This window comes from Euleptes europaea, chromosome 9, assembly GCF_029931775.1.
Source record: "Euleptes europaea isolate rEulEur1 chromosome 9, rEulEur1.hap1, whole genome shotgun sequence".
Classification (NCBI taxonomy): Eukaryota; Metazoa; Chordata; class Lepidosauria; order Squamata; family Sphaerodactylidae; genus Euleptes; species Euleptes europaea.
In genome coordinates this window covers 55351569-55375609 of record NC_079320.1, presented here as the reverse complement: position 1 = coordinate 55375609, position 24041 = coordinate 55351569, and the positions used below count along the sequence as shown (strand labels likewise).

At 41.2% G+C, this 24041-nt stretch overlaps 1 protein-coding gene across 3 annotated transcripts in view; it reads right to left on the bottom strand.

Annotated features, from left to right (window-relative positions):
- The window catches only part of WDR17 (WD repeat domain 17), a 65166-nt gene extending 41579 nt beyond the window's left edge, over positions 1 to 23587 (bottom strand). For all 3 annotated transcript variants that reach the window (XR_008933504.1, XM_056855253.1, XM_056855254.1), the window contains exons 1-6: positions 23539 to 23587; positions 9208 to 9336; positions 8093 to 8276; positions 7325 to 7555; positions 3875 to 4126; positions 2992 to 3114 (exon numbers count right to left, since the gene is read on the bottom strand). Coding sequence is in view for 2 of the 3 variants with exons in the window: in XM_056855253.1 (XP_056711231.1) it covers positions 2992 to 3114; positions 3875 to 4126; positions 7325 to 7555; positions 8093 to 8276; positions 9208 to 9330 (913 nt within the window). In the remaining variant the exon portion in view is untranslated. The remainder of the gene's footprint in view (positions 1 to 2991; positions 3115 to 3874; positions 4127 to 7324; positions 7556 to 8092; positions 8277 to 9207; positions 9337 to 23538) is intronic.
- Between the last annotated feature and the right edge of the window lie 454 nt (positions 23588 to 24041).

Genomic DNA, 24041 nt, shown 5'->3' with positions numbered 1-24041 from the left:
TTGTTTCCATACTTAAGATCAACTACATTAAAGGGGGGAAAGAACCAAACAAAATTCAATAAACATATACGATGAAATTGATTAGAGTGATATTATTGTAAGGTAAGCCATTTTATGGCTTATTTGGCCCAGAACCATCTGTCAGAAACCTGCCCTGGGTCTATGTATGTTTACACGTGTGTAGCATGTTCATGTGCATGTCAAGAGTGTTCCTCTTCTTTTTGCCACTACCCCAGGTTAGAAATCCATCCTCCCACATTACCAGTGACTTGGGAACACTAGTAAAGGTGGTCTCTGAGCCAGTAAACAGGGCAGAGTTTCTCAATTACTTCAGCTCTTCCCCTGTGTGTGTTGAGCGTGAGTGAGTGGTTAAGGCAAGGAAAAGTTTGAAATACAGTCTGCTCTCTTAAATAGGAAAACTTTATTGCTACAGGTTAAGCTAAAGCACATAGAACACAAGACAGTGAAAATAACTCTCACACCTACTTGTTGTATAGATCTAAGGAAAAGAATGCGAAAAACGTAACACTAAACTGAACAATATAGAAGATTTACCTCTGACATCCTTCCCTGGATGTCTGTGGAGCAAATCCTAACCTCCACCTGCTCCATGCAGGGGAATCCTAGAATTTGAGCAACACTGTAGAATGTTTCCAACCTTTGAACCCTTCCTGCCTTAGCTTTCAGGAAGCCTCTTATCCAATCCAGATTTAGGGAACTTGCTCCCATGTGGAAAAGTGAACCCATCAATCAAGGGTGCACGTTCCACACATCTCAATACCCAGATCATGTTTTACAACAGCTATCCATCTTGCCCTTCCTGGCAGGTAGAGCAAATGGTTCTCTCTTTGCAGAAATGCATCTCCACTCTGTGACATCTTGGTGCATTTTATGGTTATCTTCCCTGGGAATGCAAGTGGCTATCAAAATCTCAGGGATCCTGTTGAGCTTCAAAGCACCTTACTTCTCTGAATCATGACACCATGGCATGTAGTTTTAAAAAGTAAATACATATTAAAACCTATCACAAGAAAAACATGCACATCGGTATTTATACTGGATAATGTGACCTCCATGCTTTGCACATAACATGGCTGCACCACATGGATGCTTCCCTGTCACAGCTGTTCATCAAGAATGGCCACACAGATTCACACATGTGGGCGATACCACATGGAGCTTGACTAAAAACTATTTGGTATTTACACACAGATTTCCTCAAATGCTTTAAGCAGGTGCCCTTAGGCAAACTGCTAAATTTATCATTAAGTTGGAATTTGAATCACACAGTTTATACTATTAACATGCTCGGGACATATGCAATAATAAAGCAGTGAGCACACAATAGGGCCAAATTACATATTTAATCCAACAACTCAGCTATTAAGACCTTGGTAACAGAGGTTGATTGCCATAACAATGTTGACAAAGTAGACAAGCTGTTCAATGATGCAAGGGCTGACCAGTGGGAGTAATTAGGAAAAAAAGAATCATTAGCAGCTTCAAAGATGCAAGGAAGAAACTGGAATAGTATTGCAGCCAATGAAGATTGCTCTAGGAAGTGTATCATTTTGGAACAAATGGGAAAGTAATTATGTGAAGGCTATTATCTTTAGCAGCATATTTGCTATCACTAGACTACTCGATGTAACACGTAACAAAAGTTTTAAAAGCTGGGGAAGGACGAAGTGGATTAGTGGTTAATGAAAGAAACTTTCCTGTTTGATTCACCTAACAGTGACAGGACTATATACTCGTAAAAGCAGCTTCCATTTCTTCTAAACCAGGAGTACCAGTCTTGTTGAGGCCTTTGAGCATTTAAAATTTTTTGATAACAGCGAATGGGTGCCACCACAAAACAGCTGCCTAGAGGGATAGGCCAAGGGCTGCCAACTCTGGGTTGGGAAACTCTTGGATATTTGGGGGTGGATTTGGGTAGGGTAGAGTTTGGGGAGGGACCTCAGTGGGATATAATAACATAGAGTCAACCCTCCAATGCAGCTATTTTCTCCAAGGGAACTGGAGAATCATTAACTGCTTGTATACTAACTCAAGAGGAATAGCAATGGTCTTGGAGTGAGCAGTAAAGTGACGGCACCTCTTCCCTCTTCTCAGTTGCCACAATGTTATTTCGTGGTTTAGAAAGAAAAAAAATAAGGGCTGACATTGCCTATCCAAACACTTTCAGTCAGGAAGAGGAAGAGGCTTCTACAGTATGGTTACTGTTCTTGAGGAGGCCCAGTTGGAAAGCACAGTTGTTGTGGTGCCATCACGGGTGCTCCTCCAGCCATTAATAGGCAGAAGATGCTACCCACCTTCCTAGCCTGGGAAAGGTGCTGCTGCTAAGGAGAAAGGAAGAGGGGAGACAGAATGAATGAGTGGGGGGAAGTGGAGAAAGAAAAAAAAGAGAGAGAATGGGGTACAGTATTCAAGGAAAGACAAACTTTTAAAACTTTCTGCAAGGCTAAAGTGCATACTTTACTTTCCTGGAGGTATTTAAGATCCGTGATATTTCTTACTGACATTGAGTTTGCATTATAAAAGAACCTACAAGGCAATTTCTATTACCCCTAAAGGAGGAGCCCTTTTCTTTTGATTCTTTGAGAATTATATAGCCATTAATTGATGCACATTGTGTTAAAATGCTACTTATTCATTTCATTTATACTCCCGCCTTCCTCCCACCGTGGACCCAAAGTGGCTTACGTTGTTCTCCTCTCCTCCATTTTATCCTCACAACAACCCTGTTAGGTAGATTAGGCCGAGAGTGATTGACTAGCCCTAGAATTACCCAGAAAGCTTTCATGGCAGAGTGGGGATTTGAACATGGGTCTCCCAGATTCTTGTCTAACACTCAAAGCACTACATCACAACGGCTCTCAGTTTAAGAGACTTACAAATGCAGACCCAGTTAGGCACATTGATTTTTAGGCACATTTTAAAAAGTGTTTTGAAGCTCTGTCTAGAAAAATAACAAAAAAGAATATTTACATTTTTTCTTTGGAGGCGAATTAAGAACATGTAGACCATGGAAGCCTGTTTTCTTCAACTTAAAATTATCGAGTGGTGTTGTTCGGGACACATTCCAAATACGTAATACACCGACTTGAGAATCTACATGAAAAAGAATGTGTTTGATTGACACACAGAAGTTATAGTACAGTAAATAAAAAACCGAGCAATTGCAACTGTAATAAACTAAGCCTGTGTGCATACACCTAATACAATGTAACATAAAGGCGATCCTGTAGCACAAGCATTTCCAAAGAAAAGTAACAGAAAATGCCAAATAGACCCTATATCCAGTTCTCCAAAAAACAAATGTTTGAACTCATTATGTGAACATGGCAGCCCAAATGTAACCACCAGAAAATCAAATACTAGATCAGACAGTTATGTCCCATTCCAAAGAGGTGTGGCAGCCTTCAGTCAGTACCCTGCCCACATCAATGAGCTCTGAGTCACCCACACACAAATATTTTCATCACTCGTTACAAAAATTAAATTGTCTTAAAACTACTCAAGGAACTGTGCCAGGACTATGAGGTGGGTGGGGGGAGTTGGAAGTTGTGTTTGCAAAGACATGGATGCTAGCCAATAGTTACCTTCATGGTCAGCTTCTCCTCTATTCACAATGAGCCACTTCATTTTTTCCAAATTTTGCCCCAACATATAGGTTTATACATATATTTTGAGGACAGCCATGGTGCGATGAAGCCTTCACGCTTAAAATGTTACACTGGTCTTCACATGTACTTAACTGAAACTGAAATCTGTGTTCTTGTGAAGAGAAGTATCACATTGGCATTCATGGCTCTGGATTTCACTGTACGTTAACTTGCCCATTTATACCACAACATGAAAAAGATTTTACCTCCGGTGATAAACATTCCAGGAGCACTGGGAACCCATGCTAAGCACTGCACAGATGCTGCTGCACTGGGAAAATTAAAGACAGTGATGCAGGACAGAGACTCAGAATCAACTAGACGGATCCCATTATGCAAGTTAGCAACAAGAAGGTAATCTGTTGACAGAGGGTCCCACTCCAGGGCAGTAACAGGATCTTCCTCATCTGTCCCTTCAAGAGATTCTGGCCTCAGAACATGTTTCTGATTCTTACAACCTTGAAAAGTAAAAAGGAAATACCTCCTTAAATGCTGACACAATGTATCTCCTGAAATTTGAAAGTAATATTAGATTCGAATACCAATAACAAACATCATTTTTTTAAGGTCTTCCCTTCCAGGCCAATTTCCTCAGGATAACAACCATGACTATGCCCACAAAGTGCTCCATTAAAACCCAGAAGCCCCAATTAGAGACCAAGGAAAGCTTTCTGCATGGTGGTGCATACAAGCCACAGATCCTCAAACTATGCAAAGCATCCATAAATGAAACTGCTTAATATTATGGGGCAGGCTTAAACCACTGAGATGTGACAACTACAGCTGCTCCAAGCTGATGCCACCAATTCCTGCAAACATGACAGAAGATCTGTAACTGGCATTACCATCCTAAGCAGTGTTCCACCTGTCTGAGCCCACTGAAGTCAATGGAATTAGAAGGGTGTGATTTTGTTAGGTTGGCACAGTGAATCTCACACCACTGAGAATCTCCCAACATTGACTTTTATTTAAAAAGCAGCAGTGGGGCAGCAAATTAGAGCAGTGACAAGAAGAAAGGGGGTAGTTTGAGATGTTTCTCCTACACGACATTTTTCTGATCTAAGTTAGGAATTATTGTAAAAAACCATTAGAAGGATTTCCCATTAGATGGATTTCCAGATCAAACCATCATCTCAACTCCCTTAGACAGCTCATCAGATCAAATCCCATTCCAGGGGACTTTTCAATATAATCTGATACAGACAGCAAGCCTAATAAGAGTTACTCAGTAGCCTGTTCAGGTCTATTAAATGGAGCTCCCTCCCAGGGCAGTGTCCTTAGGATGAACTGTTAGGGAAACTTCTCCAAGCCTAAAAATGTGCACATATGGACTGGATCCAGGCAATTAAAAATGGTTCCATATGTGCCTAGATTGCATCTCTAAGCCAGAACTGGAAATCACATACCCCTACCCTAACTGTAGATAATGGAGAGGAAGGTAAAGGGGGAGGAGGAAAAGGAGGACCATTTTCTCTCAAATCTTGAAATTCTGCTGCATCAAAAATTTGCAACCTTTGAAGGAATAGCTTCAGATAAAATGCCTGGCAGTGGAGAGGGGTCAAACCCTAAAAGAGACAGAACAGCAGAGATCCTCTTGTCCCTAATCTAGGGTATCTACAAGCTCTGCTCATACACCAAAGGTGTTTTGCCAATCTATGACCCTGCCTCCAGAAACACATACCCAAAGTTTCTATTAGCTCTTATAGGGAAACAAACCTTTCCTCCCCCCTCCCAACCCGGAGAAGCTCACTGTAATTTTGGTGTGTGTGTATATGTAGATTTAGCCTAGAAAAAACAACAACGGAGGAAATGGTTAAACACACCTGTTTACAGCATCCTTCTACCTTCTACAGCAACTACTATTAAGTAACAATCAAAATATCAGGAGATCCAGCCCAGATCTTTCATGTTCTGCCTATTTTGGCCACAGTGAAACTATAGCCTGATAGTTTTCAGGCTACCAGATCAAAAGCAATTCTCAAAAAAAACTGTATTGCTCTTGCTAACTGAAACAAGAGAAACCAGAAATAATCTTGGAAGGCTGTAGCAGCAGGAGCAATGTGAATATATAGAGCATATCAGATACCAATATTTTCAAAGTTCAAATTCATCTTCTTTGTTTACATTGCAATTTTTTCCACATTTACTTTGGAGGAAGCTTTGTTGAACTCAGTGAGACTTACTGGCATGTACAATACATGAATAAGATCAAATACAGGATCAAATCTGGCTCCACCAGATCTTAAGAGCATGGGAGAACCAAATATTAAGTGGAGATTTCGCATGGTTCTCATCAGCAACAATACACTTTTCTTCTTTACAGTATGCAATATTCCCTTGTGTCAATACTAACCACAGATAGTTAATTAACTGAAAGCAGAGTGAACACACCGGAGAAAATAATAAATACTAACAATGAGAAAACACAGTTCCATCCTGCTAGTTACTCAATGATGACTCAAGCTTAAATTATAGTGCTGAAGGTGCTCAGTTCTTTGTGGGAGGGCAAAACAGCACTTTGTAGGATCAAGCTCACAGGGAAGGAGAAGATTCTCTATAATTTCCTACTAAGACCTTGTTAAAAATTAAAAGGGCCAAGTTAGTTTCTCTTATAAACAGATACAGCTCTGCAGCAGCATCCTACACAGCATAAATGTATCTCTCAGCACTCATTGTTACATTTGCCTAACCTTTTAAAAGCCATTGATACTGAGAAAGTCATCCCATTTTAAGAATTGGGACTTCAGCGCACATATGGAGCTTCCCTATCCAGAAGCACTGCCTTCAACGGAAGGCGTAACTGTGCATAAGAACATGGTCGTGGGACTACCCCTCTAGGAAAGTGAACAAGGTACACTGCTTAAACGAGAGCCCCAAGACATGCACCTGAAGCTCTGTTTTGGCACAACTGAAGGATCTTAGAAAGAGAACCTCAATCATCATGTCAACACATTTATTTGTTTATATACTGTATTATAAAATTCAAACACATATAACACAGTCTCTTCCTGGGGCAAAAGTCAAGCCATAGTTTTTTGGGGAACAGAAGTCAAACCATGGTTTATGGTTCACTCACAAGCTATGTTTCACTGTGAACCAATTAAGCTTCAATTCCTGAACTGTGTGTGCAGGAAAAAAGAAAGGGTTGTATGAACCTGAAGACATTTAACTTGTTTTAGATAAGAAATCCATGATAGCCATTATGTCTGGATGAAGCTGGTGTAACAAACTATGCTTCTTATGCAGAAGCCACCATATTAATTAACTCTGTTGTCTTTTATTAATCCAGAACATAGGAACTCAACAAAAAGCCATGCTGGATCAGACCAAGGCCCATCAAGTCCAGCAGTCTGTTCGCACAGTGGCCAAACAGGTGCCTCTAGGAAGCCCACAAACAAGACGACTGCAGCAGCACTATCCTGCCTGTGTTCCACAGCACCTAATTAATAGGTATGCTCCTCTGATCCTGGAATGAATCTGAAATGAAATCTGTGCTGCAGGAGACTGAGATTTCTACCCACCCCTACAAGCAACATATTAGGAATAAAGTATTCATGGAAAAGTATTCAATTTCCTCAAAAGAAGAATTCTCTCTACCCCATGTCATAGATTTGTATCTCCATGCTACTAACTGCTTTATAATGGAGGATTCTTACCTGGCTGAAAAATAGAAAGACTTCCATCAGTGTGTCCAAATACTACTTTCCCCTTCTTCTTCGGATGCCACCTAAACAGACAAATGTCTGACAAAAAACTATGGGCATCTTTATGTACTGTTACACCGCCATCTGGTCCTGAAATTGTCCAGATATACAAAGGGCCTCTATGGGAGACAAACGCTACTGAATCACCTGCATTCCAGCACCAACTAAGGGAAGCAGGAATCCCTGAAACATAAAAAAAAAAAAAAACATTTGCTATCATCTCTCCAGTAAGAAGAAGAGTTGATTTTTATACGTCAACTTTCTCTGCCTTTCAAGGAGAATCAAAGAGGCTTACAATCTCCTTCCCTTCTCTCCCCACAATAGACAGCTAGCCACATAAGATCCAGGAAGTTGAAAGACAGACGCCGCAGAGGCAGCTAGCACTGAACAGAACTACACCTGGCTGCTGAAAGTGTTTCTTGAAGAAAATGCCTCAGAATGTTCAGAATTTTACATTGGCTGTAAACCAAGTATTTCTATGTTAGAATAAGAGACGAAAAATATGCACTTTCAATTCCTCCATTCTAGACAGAAGGCTGGCCCTATCACCAGCCATTTATTTCAGCAAACTAATCATGAACATTGCAACCAAGGCAAAAATGGTGTTGTTCCATTATGCACTGAATTATGCCAACCGATACTTGCTACTTCAATATATTTAGACATAAATTTTCGATTTTGCTGTAAATGTGTGCGGTTACACTCAAATTTCTTGCTTACCTTTTGTACTATCAAGTTTTGCAACAACTTTTTGTTCAGCCACATTCCAAATGATTACCAAGTTATCCGCACTAGCACTTGCAAACAAGTCGTGGTTATGGGGGCACCAAGAAATGGCAGTGATCGTCTTCTTATGCTCAGACATAATTGCCCATAATTTAAACTCATTGTACCGATGATCCAGCTATAAAGGAAACACATATTTACCATTTCCTTAAATTCTGAACTACTTTAAATGTTTGGTTTGCTAGTCTTGTAAATGCTACAAGCAAATAATATAAAATTTATGTTAAGTTACAAGCAGCAGCTTCAAACAGGATGCATTTTAGTAGTAGCTAACAGGATTGCAATAGTTTTAAAGATTGGTCTTTAAAGATCACACCATTCAAAAGTGGTTAATCTTGAAGTAATTTGCTAGGATCCAAAGAGCTCTGCTTGCATGCCTTGTGTAGGTGTGCACTTCCTACAGATTTTCTTCAAAAAGATGCCTTCCTTCTTCCACATACTTGCTAAATGTTTGCTGTAATTTATAAGCAATTTTGATTTGACAAAACAATCATTTAAAGGGAAGCCCAAGAAAAGTATTACATGTACATGGGCAAGTTTTACTTTATACCCGTACTGTACCTAAATGCTCAATTGATTATGGTTTGTTTGGCTTGTTCGTTTTTAATTAAAATGCTCTGCATTTTGAAGCCTTTCCTCCATTCTCCTGTTTGTGTCTTATAGTATTTCTTTGTCTTGTAAGCTGCTTTAAATACCAGGGTGAGAAAAGTGGATATAATTTTTTTTAAAAAGATAAATCTGCATGTAATGATCAGAGGAACCCCACTAAACTTGTTGGATCGAAAGGTGGCGAACAAGTGTTTTAAATAAATAAATAAATATTTTTTTTAAAAATGGAATACTTTTACCACAGAACCATATTCATTTCACTTTTATGGGTCTGGACCTGAACTGTTGAGCCATATTAGTAGAACTTTCTATTTTTGTCCTATGGATGTTCTTCAGATAACAATATGTACCACTTAATCATGCAGTGATGTCTTGTATGGAATGTGTAACAGCAGGAAAAGAAAAATACTGAAAGAGAAACTTGACAAATTCCATCTCACCTGATATATGTAAATAGCAAGAGTGGCACAGTAGGCAAACCTGTCTCCACTAGCAGCACATACATCTTTGTTCCATGGCTGACACCCAGCAGCTAACAGGCCCACTTGTTTAACCTGTGCCATTTTTGCCTACAAAAATAAAGTGAGAATAGATTAAATGAGCCAACCGAGACACTCCATTAAGAACTTCGTTGTGAAGCAGCATTAAATGTGATTAAAACACTGTGTAATTCGTGAGTCTTCGGGCCAGGTAAAAGCAGAAACAGTAACATGTTAATAAGGGGATCTACCTTTTTTTGAAGGAAGCATAAGTACAAAATGACACACACACACACAAATATATTATGTGTATGAATACATACATACATACATATATATATATATATATATAACAACTCTTGTAAATGACAATAAATTATGTTGATCTCTAGTCTCTTGCCATGAAAACCCCCAAAAGGGGTCGCCATAAGTCGGCTGTGACTTGAAGGCACTTTACACACACACACACACACACACGAACTATTAATGAATAATAATACTTTTACATTATTTTATCGATGTATAATGTTTGAATATTCCCTCAACCCCACTGCACACACACAAAAAAGAGAAAGACCCACCATGAGATGGATTGACTCAATAAAGGAAGCCACGGCCCTCAGTTTGCATGACCTGAGCAGGGCTGTTAACAAGAGGACGTTATGGAGGTATTTCATTCATAAGTCAGAAATGACTTGATGGCACATAATGTATGTGAACCAGCCCTCTGTTCTTGTCCCTCCCCTTTCCCAAGGTGTAAAATTAGGCTCTTTGGGGAAGGCCAAGCCAATCAGATGAGAGGGAAGGTCTACTCGTGGCCTTTGGCAAAGCCAAGCATAACACAGCTCCCAGTTTTAAAGTGGGGGGGGGAGCAAGAGAAGAGCCCGTCCTCTTCTCCTCCACCCCATTTGACTCCAGGCAGCTCCAGGGCTTGCAAAACCTCAGCAGAGCACAAGGCAGGGGGACAGGAAAGAGGGGCGTATCAGGCATTTTAAACCATTAACTGTCACCAGCTCCCCAAACTCTTCTCCCTGTGAGTGTTTACAACAGCTGCAATCACCTTAAAAGGGAGTAATTCTGTTTAGGACTGTATTATAATAGACTCAAAGCTTGAATTTAGTAAATGCCACAATAAATGTATAAATGCAGTCGGTCAAGACCAGTTCTTAAGCAAGATTCAACCATTTAACCCAGCATCTATTATACAGAAGCAGTACATGGTTCCCTAAACTTCAGTTAACCCAGCACAGATTACGTCCAGTTTACATAGTTAAAATAAAACTCTCTTATTGCAGTTAATTTGTCCCAATTTTCCATCAAAATGTAATATGAATGAACAAGTAACTAACTGATTTTTCCATTAAAATGCAACAGGAGTCTCGCACAATTATACTATATGTAAACAAACAACAGAAGTGTTTTGCATGTATTATCTATTGGAGTGGACTTGGGTCTTTCATTGATTCACAAACTATTTGATGATTATATGGCTTATTAATAGCAAACATTAACAGCTGAATCCGATCAGATTCAAATGAAGATTGGGCTTTTTTATATTCTGATATTTTCTGTCTGCCTGGACTAAATGTATATGGGATAAAGTACGCATTTTATCACAAATTCAGATTGCACAAGATTCACATCTGGTGAAGAGTTCAGGCTACTAGTATGCAGTATGCATGTTCAATCTGGACAAATGTTTTTAAAAGCTTATTTTTAGTGTGCGAAAATTAGTTCTGTCCTGGACTAATCTAGGGAAAAAGAAAGTCTAGACTAGACAACACTAGGGTGTTATATTCCATCCACTGTATTTGGATGGCAGGTTAGATTTACCATTGTATTAGGATTAGGGACTTTTTGTAATTTTGCTGGTTATATAACGAATAAAGGTTGCCTGTCTGTCTGACTAGAGGAACTTCCCAAACTTATGATTAACAAGATGTGAAGCATGTACACTTATATACAACCTGAAGCAAAGCATGTACATTTATATACAACCACACCACCTCCACTCAGATAATCGTGATAGTAAAGGGGGATGCCAGAAGACATTGCACCTTGGAACCTCTCAGGGCAAAACAATATATCATTCTTCCAGTGGAGCCATTTCTTTCTTGACGGTAGAATGTATCTGTTTTCAAGCAATAAACAATATCCAACTAAATTTCATCACTACCAGTTACTGAAAGGTACATCAAGGCTAATCTAAGTTTTACATTCTTAGGTCCTTTCATGCCCCTCATGATGGGGAGAAAGAAACAAGAAAATTGAGCTGGACTTCATCTATTTTACCATGATATTCTTGGGGGGGGGGGGAATAAAGAGTTTAAACTAGATGGCCTATAAGATGATCTGTCCAGTTCATTTGTTACTCTGCCCCAAGAATGTAATTTCTGAACACGATTTATAAAACAGTCAACAAAATTCACCTTTACAGACTGTCCCTGGTCACATATCTAAGTCCATCTTGGAAGAAATCCATTACCAACATATGAACCCCCCCCCCATAGTTCAACTGGTCTACTCTATGGAGATCTAATATGACATTCTGCCTTTCACCTCTGAGTTGCTATTTGCCCTATCCTATTATGTAGGTGGAGACATATTTCTATTGCCATATAAAGACCCTAGCAACTGCAATTTCCCTCAGTGTAGCCATTGATTATTACCATATATGTTTCCATGCTAAAAAGCTGGAATGTCCAATCTGGGTAGCTATAAATATAGATTGCTCTGACTGCCTCCTGTTACATGAGGCACCTTCTGCCAATGGAACAAGGCTTTTCCCGCCACAGAAAGGCTTCCCACTTAGTTGGTTGGATCCACTGACTCCCTTCCACTAACAGAACAATCCTGAGCAAGGAGGGAGGGGCTGTGGCTCAGTGGTAAAGCCTCTGCTTGGCATGCATAAGGTCCCAGGTTCAGTCCCCAGCATCTCCAGTTAAAGGGACTAGGCAAGTAAGTGTTGTGAAAGACTTATGCCTGAGATAGGGTTGCCAACCTCCATGTAATAGCTGGAGATCTCCTGCTATTACAACTGATCTCCAGCTGATAGAAATAAGATCACCTGGAGAAAATGGCCACTTTGGCAACTGGACCCTATGACACTGAAGTCCCCTCCCCAAACCCCTCCCTCCTCAAGCTCCGCCTCAAAAACCTCCTGCAACCCTAGGCTGAGACCCTGGAGAGCTGCTGCCAGTCTGAGTAGACAATACTGATTTTGATGGACCAAGGGTCTGATTTGGTATAAGGCAGCTTCATGAGTTCAAGTCTGCACAGAATCTTAGGATTGCACTGCACATTTTGGAAAGCTGCTCATATTGTCAACGTTTAAGGAGAGTGGCGGCATCAATTTTTCCTTTAAAAATTACATTAATAAGGAAATAATTTTACTCACTTTAAAGATGCTGCGCTAGGACTTGATCCCCTAGTCACAATATGCATTTATATTGCAACCTTACTGCAGCCATACAGGTTTTAATTGTCCACAGTGTAACAAGGAGATTCATCACAACATGGGAACAAATTTCTAAAAGCTTTATCTGTTAAACATTGCTAAAGTAATCTTTGCCCAATAAGCAACTATGATACAAGATAAAGATCAAATACCAATAACTGAATGGAGTTTGAATGTCTATATGATTTTGCTGTACTTAAATTCCGCATTGTGAATACTATACTGGTAAAAGGTTTTCTACTGTTGCCAAGGAGATGAAAGGGGGAAGGGAAAAGGAGACCTTTTTTCAGCAACTGGCACTAGTAGTAACATTTTATGTCCTTCCTGGTCACTAAATATAGTAAGAGTGGCAAATTAAAAGACTGTTTACTTGAAACCTCTTTAAATATATACCCATTTCCAATAAATAAATAAATAAATAAATAAAATGGACTTGGCTATTACAATTCAGATCACTATTTACAGATACGTGACTAGGTTATCCCTACCTTAACACAGGTATCATTTTCTGCGAGCCACTTAAGGATTTCCATGTCCATTCCAAAGCCTTACAAATTCCAAACATGCAGTCTCAGTCTGGCTGGAGAATGAGACAGCTTTACTGACAGACGGAGAAATTAAATCTTAATGCTAACAAAATAACGCCGACTTTCTAAAGGATGTTGAAAAGAAGCCCGAGCATCATGTCGCACACTAGACATGCAGCACAGCAATGTCTGTAGCCTGGCAACTACAGCTCTTGAAGAGGTACCATTTTAATGTGTGTGTGTGTGTAATTTCCCAAACTCCTTCTGTTCGACTTCTCTTATTTCCAACATTTGTGTGCCAAAGCATTACTATCAAAGACATAGCTCGATAGTCACAATTAAGTATTCTGTATTTGTTAATGTACAGCAAATATCCCATTACCATTACTATTGTGACTCAGATCACTCCAGTGATACATTCACTTTCCATTCACAGTGTTGGTGCATAAGTTGCAAGTTGGGTGCCTCCATCTTTCCAGTGCTTCAAATATACATCAACCCATAGGGCACTGCACATATTCCTTACTCTACCTATCAAATCTCTCAGGATACGAATCTCCACATTTAAAATACTTTAATGTAAGACAGAGTGTCTCATAATAACCAAACACATTAAGAAAAAAAGGACATAAGAAAAGCCATGCTGGATCAGACCAAGGCCCATCAAGTCCAGCAGTCTGTTCACACAGTGGCCAACCAGGTGCCTCTAGGAAGCCCACAAACAAGACGACTGCAGCAGCACCATCCTGCCTGTGTTCCACAGTACCTAATATATTCAGCATGCTCCTCTGATCCTGGAGAGAATAGGCATGCATCATGACTAGTAGCTATGAATACCCCTCTCCTCCATGAACATGTCCACTCCCCTCTTAAAGCCTTCCAAGTTGGCAGCCATCACCACATCCTGGGGCAGGGAGCTCCACAATTTAACTATGCTGTTAGCTGTCAGAAAAAAAATAAAGTATTAAATAGGAATTGTTCTTTATAGGTATAGTTTTCCACAATACTTACTATGCAAGCACCCATATCCACAAAGAATACGAAAGCACAGCTATAAGGGGCTAGTCAAAGGCCATTCAGTGATTCCATGCCTCAGAATTCTTAAATACAAACCCCTTCTTCATACAGCTTTCTAATTGACACAAGACATACAAAGACTTTATTTTTGCAGTTTACAGATGGGGAAGAGTCAGCTAAATGATCTGCCTAAGGACAATCAAATAATTCTTAAAGAGAAAGACAATCCTTGAGCACCACCACTGAGAACACTTGGGTCACAGGGTGACAGCAAATGCATGCAAACAGAAGCATCTCTTGGTCAGCACACATCCTTCGCCAGATTTTGGGTTTTTGCTGGTTCCCAAAGATTTAATATCCAGAAAAATAATGTCTAATAAAAATACCAGCACACACTTTTTAGAGCTCTGCATTCTTCTTTTTCAATACAGAATGGTTACTACAGGAATCCATTTTACAGCTGGGGGTTACTTGGAGGTTACTTGTGTGTGTGTGTGCACGTGCCCGCTGTCAAGTCACAGCTGATTTATGGCAACCCTGTAGGGTTTTCAAGGCAACAGACATTAAGAGGTGGTTTGCCACAGCATGGGCTGAGAGAACTGTGACTGGCCCAAGGTCACCCAGCAGGCTTTGTGTGGAAGAGTGGGGAATCGAACCCGGTTCTCCAGATTAGAGTCCACTGCTCTTAACCACTTAACTAAGAAAGATCCTGCCTGGGGTCATCTGTACACAGAGGAGAAATGCACAGATGGACACCAAACAGCCCTTCTCAACCAGGTACACCTTCAAAGAGAGAAACAGTGGGAACACTCAACTAGAGGGAGGAACAGGGGCTCTTGAACGGAAGTGGAGGAGAAATCATGCCCCCTGCAGCCTTCCAAAACAATTGTTCAAGAAGAGAGCCAGGGATACCCCTGGCCCCTTGTAATTAGAGCACTGGACTCCAGTTGCTCTATGTAAAGTTTAGCCAAGAATCTGAGAAGTTTAGTATTAAAAGAGCAAAAATGCTTTGCTTTATAAGGGCTGGACAACTTAACTTTACAGGCTGTGCTCTGATCAGGTTTGATTATTGTAACGTGCGCTATGGTGGGGCTGACTTTGAAAATACCCCAGAAACGGCAATTACCCTCCCCCACCCAATGCTGCAGCCACACTATCATCAGGGACTCAATACAGAGACTCGTTCATCTTTCTAAAAGTAAAAGTCCCCTGTGAAAGCACTGGGTCATTCCTGACCCATGGGGTGACATCACACGATGTTTACTAGGCAGACTTTGTTTACGGGGTGGTTTGCCAGTGCCTTCCCCAGTCATCTTCCCTTTACTCCCAGCAAGTGGGTACTCATTTTACTGACCTCGGAAGGATGGAAGGCTGAGTCAACCTTGAGCCGGCTACCTGAAACCAACTTCCGTCGGGATTGAACTCAGGTCGTGAGCAGAGCTTGGACTGCAGTACTGCAGCTTACCACTTTGTGCCACGGGGCTCTCTGTACTGCGAGATTATTAGCTGCCCATCTCTTTCCAGTCACAATTCAAAAAGCTGGTTCTTACTTTAAAAAACAACCAGCATGGGGCCACAGTACTTAAAGGCTGCCTTCTCCCCAGCTGTCCAGTCCATCAGTTAGATCTGCCTCCCAAGCTCTGTGCTAATCCCCCCCCCCCACTGCCACCTGCAGAGGTGAGGCAGGTGGCAACTAATGACAGGGCTTTTTCAGTGGTGGCTGGAATGCTCTCTCCATTGAAGCTTGCTTGGAACATACCTTTTTCTTTTTCTTTTTAGATACCAGGCCAAACTATTTCTTTTTACCCAAGGTAAAAGGGGTTGTATCTTTTTCAGTGGTTGTATGGCCTGCTTCCAGCCTCATGAGTGTTTTACTGCATTTTTTAAGGTTGCTCAATGTTTGTTTTATGCTGCTTTTTAATGCTCCGTCTTGTTGTCAAAACGATCATGTATGATGCTGTTTTTATATTATTTTTACTTGCCTCTGGAAAGGTCACAAAGAGATTCTCTAACTAAATACATAAATGAAAGGTTAAGCCTGAGAATGTGGGCTGGCTAGACCTCCAAACATGCATATACATGCTTGTCAAGGCTGCAAGGTTCTCTCTATTAACTGGTTAAAACTTTTCAACTGACCACATTCTTCTTCAAATCTAGGGTTGTCATCCCCCAGGTGAGGCCTGGAGATCTCCAAGAATTAAAATAGATCTCCAGACTACAGAGCTCAGTTCTCCTGGAGAAAATGGCTGCTTTGGAGGATGGTCTCTATGGCATTGTAACCTACGGAGGCCCCTGCCTTCCCCAAACCCTGCTCTCCCCAGGTTCCACCCCCAAATCTCCAGGAATTTCCAAACCCAGAGTTGGCAACTCTAGCGCAGACATATATGAGTGAGAAGAGAAAGGCAGAAGGACTCCTTCTCCAGCTGTGCATGTATTGCTGGCTGTCAGCAATAACCAGTGTGCATGTGGATGGGTTATGGTCTAGAAACATGCATTCTCTCCATTATCACTAATTTTTATCTGTCCCCTTTAGTATTCTTAAGTTGTCAACACATTTCTCTTTGTCTTTTCTTTGTACTGCACTCAGTGATACACCTGTATTATTGTCTTTCACACCTTTGTATGATCCTTCTAGTTTTCTCCTGAATTCTTTCCAACTTTGTAACATTTTCTTACAGTCTTGTCCAGGCCTTTTTTATCTCCTTGTGATAATTGGGGGAGGGGATGTATAGTACAAGAGACAGACCACACCAATATAAATCTAAAGATCTCCGGAGTCACCTTATACACGGGGAGCTATTCTATGCAATATATCAGCAAACCCTCCCCCGCCAAAAAAAACTACACATTTTTTAAAAAACCAGACTGCCCATTCTCTCACCTTATACCAACAGAAAGCTACAATACCTCCTTAATTTCCTGAAGCATATAATTGTGAAATATTTCAATTTTTGAAAACTGTATAAAGATTACCATAGCAACTTCATTTCTTACTGCATAATACTGTTAAAACCTACACTGTCCTTCTAAAATCCTATGATATTGTCCTACTAGTCAGTTTAATATTTATTGTTTAACTGTAGTCTCTTAATCATTTTACTATTCTTCATAAATACTGCATTAAATTCCTACCAGTTCTTTCAAAACATCCATTTCATTTGATACTGTATTTAAACATACAACTACAATGAAATTTTCAGTTTGCCAGCTGACAGCTTGCCCTTAGCTCTGCATATTATAATGTAATTACAAAACATTACACTGCCGAATTAATTCAAATAGCTATTTCTGATCCAACAACAGTATTGCAGTATTTAAAAAGAAAACACGGATGCTATCAGAAACACACAATGAATAGCTAAACAAAGATTCAGTATGATAAAACATAAAGCAGTTATTTTATAAACTGCTCTTACTCTTTGTTGTCCTTCATACCAGTCATCCTCATCAAACCAATATGAAATGCAGGTCATCCAAGCCATAAAATATTACAAAATCAAAAAAAATGTGTGAATAGATAACTCAGCACCTGAATACTGCTGAGACAATATGGATTCTGTGTGAAAATTTAGGAAGGCTAAACAAGAGACACAGAGATGAGTCCCATGCTTTGTGAAATGAACTGCTCTTAGTAACAAGGTCAGGAATATTTCACTTTAAAAAAAGATTAGAATACAAATTAGATCTAGCTATACAATTGAAGCTAAAAACAAATAAACAAACCTGGAACCAAGGAAGTATGAGCAAACAAAAACATTGCTAGATTACACCTGGATCTAGGGTTGCCAGGTCCCTCTTTGCCACCGGCAGGAGGTTTTTGGGGTGGAGCCTGAGGAGGGCGGGGCTTGGGGATGGGAGGGACTTCAATGCCACAGAGTCCAATAGCCAAAGCAGCCATTTTCTCCAGGTGAACTGATCTCTATTGGGTGGAGATCAGGTGAAACAGCAGGAGATCTCCAGCTAGTACCTGGAAGTTGGCAACCCTACCTGTAGTGAAGTGTAGGAAGTGTGAGCAAACAAAAACCTTGTTAGATATTTAAAATGGTTACTGTTTCAGGCACTATTAGGTTTCACTTGAAGCCTGATCCCATATCTCAGTCCGTCCCTCTGAGTTCAGTGGGATTTATTCCCAATAACATACGATTGCTGCAGAAACACCAATGAAGTGGTGGCCAACTGGGAATAAGTCCCAGTGAACTTTACTTTCTAAGTAAACATGAACAGGAATAACCTGATAGTTTCAAATGCAACAACTTATTCTACATGGGCAGAGCAATCCTGAGTGTGTGTGGGTGGTAGTTAGGGGATAGCCCATCCCCCCAAAAAAGCAAGAAAAAAAGTTATTTTACAAAAATCCTGTGAAACTCCTCCATTGAGTTTCACAGGGATACACCTGCCATTTTGCAGGTGTGATTCCGTGGCAGCATAAAGGGGCGTTCCTGGGCCGAAAGGGAACGCCCCCATTGAAGCCGGCGCAAGGAGTTGCACTGGAAAAACACTGCCGGCAAGGCAGTGCCGGCACCTGAGCCTTGTGCTGCTGCACAGCTCCCCTACATCAGCATAAATGCCCCTGCATTGGCATCCATGCCAGTAGCTGGTGCAAGTGGCACTTCTGCTAGCGTGGGGGTCACACTGCCTCCTCAGCAGCTTTGGCCCCCCATTCAGGATTGCTCGGTCCCAAACTATTTTGACAGCCTTAGCTTAATCAAAGGTTCCACCACCTTGTTCAAGAATGGTACATTTGACACTGGACAGCAGTTAGTCAACTCTCCTGGGTCCAGAGGAGGTGTCTTTAGGAATGGATGCACCACTGCCAGTTTCAAGACAAGGGCAACCACCCCCTCCCTCTCTCAGGGAGGAATTTATTGTCTTTCAGACCAAGTCTGCTAGGCCCTCCCTGACAGATTTAAGCAGCCAAGAGTGGCAAGGATCTTATAAGCAAGTGGTAGGTCTTAAACTTCCAGGAATCCTGTTCTCATCTTCAGACTGGACAAGCTGAAAGGTATCCCATACAACTGGACACATCAGCACCCTGGCACCATCCAATCCTGTCACTGTTAATGTAGAATTCATGTTAGAGCTTTGAGATGTTATCCTCAAAGTGTTCAGCAAAATGATTGTAGGCCTGTGACCACCTGGAAGAGTTCTGCAGATATAAAATATACTGATGCAATGGTGGTGGATAAACATTGTTTCTTCGCTACCATCGCTGCCACAGGGTACACTTTACAATAACCTCTAGCCCGTGCCTTGTAAAATTTGTCTCCAGATTTTCTCAACTATTGCTCCAGCTGAATCCCCAAAGGGACTGCCTGGGCTCTTACATCTGAGAGACGATGCCTAGGAGCGTCTGTGTCATAAGTATGCCCCACTTTATTCAATGGAGCTTACTCCTAGGAAAGTATTCTTAGTGACGTGGAGGCAGGCAATGGTGGGAAAGAGATCTTGGGGTTGTAGCAGACAGCTGGATGACAATGTCAGTTCAGTGTGTGGCAGCACTAAGGATTATTAGGGGAAAAACAAATGAAAGTGAAATAGCCATATTGTAATGCTCTTGGACATATATCTGACACAGCCTCCATTGAAATACTGCCTACAGTTCTGGTTGCTATACCTCAAAACAGATCTTGCAGAGCTGGAAGAAGGGCTAAAGAGAGCAACCAAGATGGTTATGGGGTTGGAGTTCCTTTCAAGTTGTTAGAGAACTTTTTAATCTTCTCCCATAACACTGGAACTTAGTGGCACACAGTGAAATAGATGGGCAACAAATTTAGGGTGAACAAAAAGATTTCTTCATTAACGAATTATTTAATTTCAGCATTCACTTGCAGTGGATGCAGTGATGGCCACTAATATACATGGCTTTAAACGAGGATTAAACAAATTCATGGAGGATCATCCATCAATGGCTACTCGGAGACTATGGAGACTAAAGGGAGCCTCCATAGTCAGAGACAGGAAACCTCTGAATACCAGGAGGCGACATCAAGGACAGACCTTGGCCTCCATGCACTTTTTCTTGGCCACTGTATGATACAGGATGCTAGACTAGAATGGACCACTCTTCTAATCAAGAAGGACACCTCAATCAAAGAGGGCTCTAAACCCATAAGAAGCTGACAGGGTTTTTTTATCTTAAAGATTCCATTTAAACAATAGCTGGGTTTCATTCATATTTTCAATGAAACTATGAAGTTGTGAGGATAGAGTGACTTAAAAATAATCCTGTTTCAACTATCAGCAAGGTAAAGGTCTTTCAATGATAAATTGTCATGATTTATACGGCAAAACTATTAGCCACTTAACCAACTAAAAACAAAAACATTTTAATATAACACATGAATTATTTCTACATTGGCAAAAGAAAGCAGCATAAAAACTGTGCAAGGAAATGTATTGTGTGATAAAACCATATAATAATACTGTGGTATGGGCACCAATGTCATTACAACCGAGAACAGTACAGTAGAAGGTCAAAAATGCATAACCAGGATGAGATGTACTCCTTGAAGACAGCAAGAAGGTACACTGGACAAGTGCTAGACAATACACTACTTAAATAGGTAGTTTATATTATATAATGGTGGGAGAAGAGGGTTACAAAAGTCATGCATAAGCCCTGTAATGCCAACATCCCAGCTGAGTTTAAAAAACAGCCAGGGCAGGGTGGGGCTCCACTTTCCCAAGCTGCAACGTGATAAAAAAGTGGGCCCTATTGGGAGAGAGGACTGCAAGGAAAGGAAGCCGCCAAGGGAAAACTTACTTGTGGGTGGTTTTCTCAAGGGAGGAGCAGAGACAGATCTCAAGGAAAGAAGAGGCTCTGGGCCTGGAGGCAAAGAGGACCAGACAGAACCCTAGATGAAGTGGGGCCAAGAGGCAGGCTCAAATCTAGGGAAGAGCCTGTGGACTCAAATTAAAGGAACAGCATTCTTTCTGTGTTGAAAAGAGGGTTCACAGCAGCTGATGATGAGAGTGGGTAAAGGGGGGGACACACTGTGTGATGGGTGTCCTTGCCCCCTGAGGTGCTGTTGAGCACAAGCATGACAATTACAGTACACACACTTAAGGAATTTTCAGAGGATTTTTTTTGGTGATTGTTAAGTCACAAATTCCAGGTCCTTACTCCTTAGTTAATTCAGTGTGATAGTTTCACTTCTGAATCTGTTTTTCTGGTCTCTTTGTAGGCCCTATGTTGATACTACTTGGTAGAATTAATTTCCCATTAAATCAATTGACACTGTACAGAAAGCATTATTCCACACAGCAGTGTGTTCCCTGAAAGGGCCCAACACATAATAGTTTGTTGTGCTACCATGCTGACTAGCAAGACTTTTGTAGTGTGTCAAAACATGGTGACTTCAGAGACATATAGTATTTGTTTGTTCCACAGAGATCTTTCTTCACAGACATCTGACTTCCAGGATCATCATGTAATGAGGATAAAAGTTGCTGTTTTACTCTACCTTCAACAGCCTTTTGATTTGACAAACAGTTTATTTCTTAGGCCTACTTAAATATAATTTGATTCATTAAAGTGCTTATCTTATTGTATTGCTGGTATTAAAGCTCAGCAATGCTCCCATTTCAGCCATTACTGTAGAGATTTGCAGAGTGGGGTATTGCACTGCTATGTGTTCCCTTTCTAAGGCAGCACAAGTGACTGCCAGTTTTCCCTTAAACCAGTGTATAAAAAGAAATATCTTTTCCCTAAGCATGGCACATTATATCAAGCAAGACTCCTCAAAAAGAGCATTCCCCACAGCTAAACCTTTTGTTCTGCTGAATATTTATTTGCATTAAATGTGTATTATTTATAAGCTGTATTATTTAATATTTGTATTATTTATGTGCATGTACCCTCCAATCACAAAATCATTACCTTGCAAGCTAGAAGGTTGTTATTAAGTACAAAAAAGGCATTTAAAACACCCAGTTTGTTGGGTCAGATCATAGGTGTTATTTTAAATGCTTGCCTTTGTGTGTGTGTTAAATGCCATCAAGTTGCTTCCGACTCATGACGACCCTATGAATCAATGTCCTCCAAAACGTCCTATCCTTAACAGCTTTGCTCAGATCTTGCAAAATGATGGCCCTGGCTTCCTTTATAAAGCCAATCCATCTCTTGTGGGCTCTTCCTCTTTTCCTCCTGCCTTCAACTTTTCCCAGCATGATTGTCTTTTCCAGTGACTCTTGTCTTCTCATAATGTGACCAAAGCACGACAGCTTCAGTCTAGTCATTTTAGCTTCTAGGGTCAGTCCAGGCTTGATTTGATCTATAACCCACTGATTTGTTTTTTGGACCATCCACGGTACCCGTGACACTCTCCTCCAACACCACATTTCAAAAGGAATCTACTTTCTTCATATCACCTTTCTTCATTGTCCAGCTTTCACACCCATGCACAGTAATAGGGAACACGATGGCATGAATTAACTTGATCTTGGCAGCCAGTGACACTTGCCTTAAACCCTGCCATATCCTTTCTCCATAAGTAAAAAAAAAGAAGACGGTGTGAGAGCAACAGATGACCACGAAGATGGAGAGAAGCTGGCAGCCGGGACCAGGTTAAATCAGGATTAAAGCCCAAAGTGGAAGGTGCAACCGCACAGAGACGGGATTAAAAAGGGAACGTGTGAAGGCATGGACAACATATTGCGTAAATGAATTTAATTTGGGAAACATTAAGGGATACGTTTTGATCCAGTTCTTTGAAGCAATTAAGATAATTAAGTAATTACGACGCCAAAGTTAAGATTAGATTTTAAGATAATGATAAATGTGGTTTATTATAACGAATTAGACATTCAATACAAAGAGAGAAATAAGGATTTTAAATGGACAGAGGAGGGGAAGTCAACTGTATATATATATATTTGTTTAGTGATAAGATAGCAACTGTTTATATTATATACTATGCGATTGGAATGATATCACAGAAGGTGAACTAGTTTGAAAAACAATAAAAAAAATAATTAAAAAAAATAAAATAAAAAAAGGGGGAACGTGTGATGGAAAAAGAACAACCCCCTCCTTTCTGATCTACCTTCGAGCGTGAGAGACTCTGCGGTGGATAAGAACCGCATCGACACCTCCAACACGTTTCTCTCCAGAGGTGGCAGACAGAAGAAGGGGGGGGGAGGAGACACTTTGTCCCCTCCACTTCCACGTGAATCCTGCCTGGTCCCCTGCAGCTGCTTTTTAGAGAAGGGGGGGGCTTCGCCTCTCCCCACAACCGCTTTCGGCGCGAGCTTACCCCCCAGCTTCGGCAGGGCCTGCTGGCTCCTCCCTACCTGCCCGCCGCGAGACGCCGGCGCTCCCCCACCGGACTCCCCACGCACGCCGGCGGGCTCGAGGAGAGGCGGAGGAGGAGGCGCCGCCGCCGCTGAGGCCTGGCCCGTCTCCCAGGCAACCACCTGGGCCCGCCTCCGCCCCGCCGCGCTCCTCGCCAGCCGCCCGAGGGGAAGCGGGGAGGAAGGCGCCGGTGACGTCACTCCGCAAGACGTCAGGAGAGGGGGCGAGGAAGGGTGGGTTACCGGGGCAACGGAGCGAGTGCCGGGCCTAGGCCAAGCGGGGAAGGCTCAGAGTTTGCTCAATTAGTATTGGGGCGGCAGGGATTGTCCTTCCTTTTTTTTGGGGGGGGGGATAGGGTTGCCAACCTCCAGGTAGTGCAGGAATCTCTGGCAATAACAGCTGACAACACTGACAATGCTAGTGAAATGACAAGGTGTATTTGGGCATTAAAGGATAGCAAGAGGACTAACAAAATATTTACAAATATATGCAAAGGTAATTT